General features: G+C 42.3%; 1 protein-coding gene across 1 annotated transcript; it reads left to right on the top strand.

Annotated features, from left to right (window-relative positions):
- Window positions 1-3368: 3368 nt before the first annotated feature.
- On the top strand, window positions 3369-4571 carry LOC108775724 (uncharacterized). The gene has a single exon (XM_018542173.1). The coding sequence runs from the start codon at window positions 3369-3371 to the stop codon at window positions 4569-4571; it is 1203 nt and encodes a 400-aa protein (XP_018397675.1).
- The last annotated feature ends 2165 nt before the right edge of the window (window positions 4572-6736 follow it).

Below are 6736 nucleotides of genomic sequence, written 5' to 3'. Positions count from 1 at the left end.
TTTCTTGCCCCTCGGACGTTTGAAGCAGATGTCGGATGGATGTTACAAGCGGTTCATTGGCAACCTCGAATACTTCTTCGACGGATGGAGCGTGGTCGTACGATAACTCGCGCGATCCTGTTATTTCAGACAATTCATTCAAAGTGGATGGTACAGTTTTTTATTTATTCAACGCTGATTTCACAGGTGTTGAAGCCTGTATAGGACTATCGTACGAAGCGTTCGGTCGTTTTCGCTTCGGTTTCGGTTCCTCGTCTTTCTCCGAAAAGAATGTTTCAATGTTGATAGGATCCTTGGACGATTCAACAGTGTTTTCAACAATTTGTTTCAACGGTTCGGTAATAGGTTTAAAGTGTCTCTCCAACGCGATCTCCTCCTCCATTTTACCAGTCTTCAAAGCGCGATACTTTTTACGAATTGAATCGCTCGTTTTCGCAATCTCCATGGCTATCTTCTCGTGATCTTTGGTGCTATCCATGTTGCACAGTCAGCGTATCGATGACAACTGATCGCTTCACGGTACCGCAAAGTCATTAAATCCTTTTCTGTATCGTCCGTTAGCAAGCGCACTGTCCTTATCAATTACGAGAAATCCATACTTTTGCTGCCAACATTTACGACACAAATTGCAGAAATCTTCGTATAACATGTCGGTATTGACATGATCGTTGTACACGCGTTTCAGGTTGGTTCCATCCTGGTTAAACAGAAACAACAGATTTGTATTGTCACGTATAAGATGCTTCGGTATCTTTGCATAAGTCTGACAGAGATAGAAGCAGTCAACGTTCGCGTGGCGACCCATTGCAAAGTACTCTCTTATCGCGTCTTGCTTGTCGCATGCCACGTCATCAAAGATAAAGATTGAATTCGGAAGCGCCTCGCTCGGTGGAATGATCTCGCTGTTATTGGAGAATGTAAAATAGTTTATTTCTTCGATCGGTGCTAATAAATTTTCGAGATATCGATACTTTGGTTGTTGCAGAGATTTTGAATAAACGTATACGTTTTCGAAGCGTACACCGTTCGGGCTCTCCAACAAACTTATCAGTACATTCGTCTTGCCGCAATTCGATGGGCCGCAAATGATTGCGCGAACAGAACTCGGCAGCATCTTGCCATGCTTGCGCATCTCTTTATTGGTTTGCACTTTACCATCTAGATTCGTCACATTGATAGATTGCGACTGGTGCACGAACCGCATATTTTCGCGTTACACAAGAAACTGGAAAAGATGTCGCGAGCGGGCCTATTTATAGAGCTACGTAGAGCGTAATCGCTCAGTAATCAAAATGTTTCTCATCGTGTCGAATGATTTAACCTCCAAAGAATTGGAATATATACCGAAAATTGTTTTACTGCGAGAGTTTGAGAATTGTATAGATCTGCTGTGGGATAGACTACCTGAGCATATACGAGCCGATTCGGAGGTACAACGACACCGTCGGTGTCTGAAGCATTACAATTTGCCGAGTCATCAAACGCATATCGACGGTCCAGCGCCGTTGATAAAGAATTGTAGCGAATGCCGTCGAGAGGCAGAGGTTTGTTAAATAAAGCGATAAACGCGCTTCCTTTCGAACTGCACATTCCCGGTTACCAGTTTTGTGGACCGGGGACGCGTTTGGAGAAACGATTAGCTAGAGGCGACAGAGGGATTAATCCATTGGACACGGCGTGTCGCGAACACGATATAGCGTATTCGCACAACAACGGTCTCACTGAACGTCACGCGGCTGATAATATACTCGCTGAGAAGGCGCGGAAACGCATTACCGACGAGAGAGACGCCACCACAGCTGTTTGGGCGGCTATGAAGGCTAAAACGAAGATGGGTATGGGCATGAAAATAAAGAAGCGAAAGAGTAATAGGATACTTCCGATAGCGAAACGCGGCGGTATCCTGCCTGTTCTTCCGCTGCTGGGCGTCCTCGGGTCGTTGGTCGGTGGAGCGGCGGGAGTCGCCAAGGCTGTAAATGATAGCAGAGCAGCGGAGCGTCAGCTGGAAGAAATGCAACGTCATAATCGCGTCATGGAAGGTCACGGTGTTTATCTCGCTCCCTACAAGCGTGGACGAGGAGTAGTAAAGAGAAAAAAAAAAACGTCGATGAGACGTTAAAAGTATCAACGGGTGTAACTACCAACGTGCAACTGCTACAACTTGCAAATCGTATGCGCATTCCGTATATCAGAGGTATCTTTATGCGTACGACATTACTGGTGGAAGGAGTACATCGAAACGAGAGCGGTATCGTGAATCTAGACAACGCAGAGGGACCCGGTACGCATTTTGTAGCGTACGCGAAAAGGGGGAATCGTGTCATATATTTCGACAGTTTTGGTAACCTCCGGCCGCCGAAAGAACTCGAGCGATATCTAACAAACTGTGTAATCCCATACAATCACATACCTTATCAACGTTACAATCAGAGCAATTGCGGACGGTTGTGTCTACAGTTTCTACGGACGAGTGATAACCAATTTAAAGACTGACATTGCGCGGTTTAACTCAGTATTCGTTCAAACATGTCGCTGACGTTTACGCTGACGGGCAAAAGTAGTGTTCTAGCCGTGAGCTATTTTCCGGCGGTAGATTTGAGCGATGGCGATTACGAGCTCGGTCTGACTGACTTTGAAACGTATTATCCTCTACCGAATGTAAATTCACCAAACAACAAGTTTTATTTCGACAATGAGGAAATTGTGATTCCCGAAGGATCGTACGAACTGCGTGATATAGAACGGTATTTAAAGCGCGAAATTTTACGTTCTCGAGGTGTGAAGAGTAAGGAGGACGAAGAGTTTCCGCTGGTGATTCGCGCCAATAACAATACGATGAAGAGTGAGATCAAATGCGTCTATTCGATAAATTTCACCAAACCTTACAATATTGGACAGCTGTTGGGATTTTCATCAAATCGCGTGCTCGAACCGCAACAGTGGCATGAATCAAATGTGCCGATAAATATCATCAACGTAAACATTATTCGTATCGAGTGCTCCGTGACTGCGGGTGCGTACAGCAACGACAAGTGCGTGCACACGATACACGAGTTTTCACCGATTGTCCCACCAGGATATAAGATATCGGAAAGGCCGACGCAAATCATTTACCTTCCTGATCGTCGTACGGAGCATTACGGATCTGACGATTCGCGTGGTGGTTCAAGACGGCCGATTGCTCGATTTTCGTGGAGAGGAGATTACCGTTAGATTGCATGTACAAAGACGACGGCGCTAACGTGAGATGCTTGTGCTGACCGAACAACCGAAACAGACGAGAGATTTTAACGTAGAGATTTTATCTAGAAAAAGACTCAGTGCGTCCAACGTTGCATTTTTAAAGTCGTTGGGTTTTATCGTACGAAATGGCTGATATCTTAAACATTGTCGGTGATCCGATCTTTGACGATCGCATCGTCAAGTTTGAATTTCATACGTACAATCCATACGCCAATACCACGTTTGGACATAGCGACGAGATACGAATACCTATTCAGCAGCAGGATTTATACACGTTGCCATGCGAAAGTTTTCTCTACATTGAAGGAAGATTGACTGTGAAGAAGAAGGATGATGAGACGCCAACAACGCTTGGAAATAATTGCATAGCGTTCATGTTTGATGAAATTCGGTATGAACTCAACAGTGTGGAGATTGATCGCAACAGAAATGTTGGAATTACCAGTACCCTCAAGAACTATGTATCGTTGACGTATGACAAGTCTTTGATTGCGCTAAACACTGGGTGGAATTCTAGATCCGACATAACGGAAGGTTACTTTAACTTTTGCGTACCGCTCAACATGCTGTTGGGCTTTTGCGAGGATTACAAACGCGTGATTGTTAACGCTCGCCATGAATTGATTTTGATACGAGCGAGCAACGATAACAATTGTATACTGGGAAATTCAGCGACTGAGCCGGAGGTTGAACTGATCAAAGTACAATGGCGGATGCCTCATGTTATGCTAAACGAGATCACTAAACTATCAATGCTGCGAGCATTGGAAAGCGGTCGTTATCTCAGTATGAGTTTTCGCTCATGGGATCTGTACGAGTATCCTCTGTTACAGAGTACGACGAAGCATACATGGTCTGTCAGAACGACGACTGAACTCGAGAAGCCGCGTTACGTTATCTTTGCTCTTCAGACCGGTCGAAAAAATATCATGTCTCAAGATGCGAGCGTGTTTGATGATTGTAAATTGAGTAATGTGAAGCTTTATCTCAATTCAGAGTTTTATCCGTACGGTGATTTGAATCTCGATTTCGACCAAAAGAGATACGCTCTCCTGTTTGATATGTACGCGCGTTTTCGTAAGGCATATTACGGAATCGACTGCTTCGAAACGCTGCTCAATGTACTCTCGTTTATCGAGAAAGGACCGTTTGCTGTCATTGACTGCTCGCGACAAAACGAATCCGTCAAGAGCGCTACCGTGGATGTGCGAATAGAATTTGACTGCAAGGAGAATGTACCCGCCAATACTACCGCCTATTGCCTCATCATACACGATCGTGTTATCGAATACTGCCCGCTGTCAAACGTAGTGCGCAAGATTATGTAAATTGCACCGTCAGCAGTTATCTCCAATTTAAGAGAGATTAACACTGATTATGAGTGCAGTTTCGAATAAATGCTCGCCATGATCATACTAACGTTTGTGGATCTACAAGGATTCGTCGTAGACAAAAAATTTATCGTCAAGGAAGTAGCGGTGTTGAAAAGAGGAACTGTTATCACACACTACATTTTTTCATGTCCTATACCATGGAATTTACTGACAAGATCCGACAAATCTTGTGCTTCCTGGTTGAGTGCTTATTACCATGGATTACGATGTGAAGACGGGATGGTCCCGTACAGCATGGCGAAACGTCTAATCATAGAAGCTGTAACAGAAGACGATGAAGCTCTCGTATATGTAAAGGGGCTTGAAAAACGACAATGGCTATTCAATATACTCGATTGCGATAATGTAGTCGTTGAAACTCTAGATGCGCATTGTGAAGATGTAGAACTCCTACGTAGCTTAGATGCATGTAATACAATACGGTGTGGAAGACACGCTAAGAATTGTGCTTTACAAAATGTATTTAAAATATTCAACTGGTGGTCGCAACACGAGGAATAATTGTAAGATTTTTGAAATAAATGTAAGATTTTTTAAATAAATACGTTTTATTTCCATTCACCCACATAATAGATATAAGTCAAAAGTAGACTGGTAACTGTATACAATGTACCGATATCTGTCTGATAGCCGTTCGATAGCTGTTTACAGTGTACCGATAGCTGTTTATAGTGTACCGATAGCGGTTCGATAGCTGTTCGATAGCTGTCTGATAGCTGTTCAATAGCTGTTTACAATGTACCGATAGCGGTTCGATAGCTGTTCAATAGCTTTTCAATAGCTGTTCGATAGCCTCGTTTCGATAGGTGTTTTAATAGCTGTTTAATTTATACAATATGTGCTTCAAATGCTGCAATGGACAAAATGCTCAAGTTTCTTCGTTGAATCGTTGAGCGCGATGTCTCCTCGCGCGATGTCTTCTCGTATACTTTTTTATCTGAGGTATACTTTTGATTAAGATAATATATCTTTAACCGAGGCGTTGCACGTGGCATCTTGGGCGAAGGATGATATCATATTGTCACGTATATTGTTAATATAAAACTTCGCACAGCTCTCGCAGCCAGTTGTCAGTCTGTTGAAGTGCATCAGAAGAAGAGCGACGTGTGAGTTCAGAAGAAGTCGTTACGTGCACGAAGCATACTGCGAGTTTGAACCGTGATTACTTGTACGTATCAGTTATTCCTTATCCTCTGTGCTTTTAATAAACGTGTATTCCAATCATCCTTTAACCAACGCTTACTTCCTTTGTTTCCCTTTTTCCGGCTATTATCCTGACAGTCAAGCCTTTCCTTCGTAACCGTTTTACGTTGTCCGCGAGTCGTTCAAAGTGAACTTCGTGGTTTAGAGACGCTTATAGTTTGTTCCTGCACTCTCTAGCTTTTTCGAGAATGGCCAATCTGCAGGAGATTTTGCAGATCGAATATGAATATCCGGTTCAGGCGGTAAGTGTTTTTAATATATTTAATTTATTTAATATATTTAATTTATTTAATTTATTTAATATATTTAATTTATATAATATAGATTTAATGAACTTTTATATTTTATTTTTCAGTATCTCACGGTACATGATGAACCGGTCGCCGAGGTACGACTGCAGGACCAGCGTAGGGTGCGAACTACATATTTAATATATTCAATATATTTAATGTAGACTTAATTTATAATTTTTTTTTAATTTTTTAATTTTTATTTGCAGCACCTTACGATTGCAAATGAACCTATGGTTCATTATCACATGCATAATGAATTTGGGTTGCTAATTAAACCATTGGTAAGTTAACTATAAATTGTACATGAATGATGCATATAAAATACAACAAAAATATCTCTAATACATTTAAAAAATATTTATTTTTTTATTTATTCTTTTTTCCAGACTATTTGGAGAGGTAGCGTAAAGGTTATCGGTCACTTCAGCTATCAGCGACGCCGCTACGTTAGAATGTTGCGGCGGTGCTACAGGGAGGACGAGATGTATAATATGTGGGAGCATAATATGCACCTCCCCGAGCTATTCGGGGAGACCGAATACGTGGACCCTGAGCCGGAGAATTGGAACTGTAAGTATATTTAAATTTATACTTATACTTATA

This window comes from Cyphomyrmex costatus, unplaced genomic scaffold (genome assembly GCF_001594065.2).
Source record: "Cyphomyrmex costatus isolate MS0001 unplaced genomic scaffold, Ccosl1.0 scaffold307, whole genome shotgun sequence".
In the NCBI taxonomy this organism is placed as follows: domain Eukaryota; kingdom Metazoa; phylum Arthropoda; class Insecta; order Hymenoptera; family Formicidae; genus Cyphomyrmex; species Cyphomyrmex costatus.
This window is presented reverse-complemented; position numbering and strand designations above follow the sequence as displayed.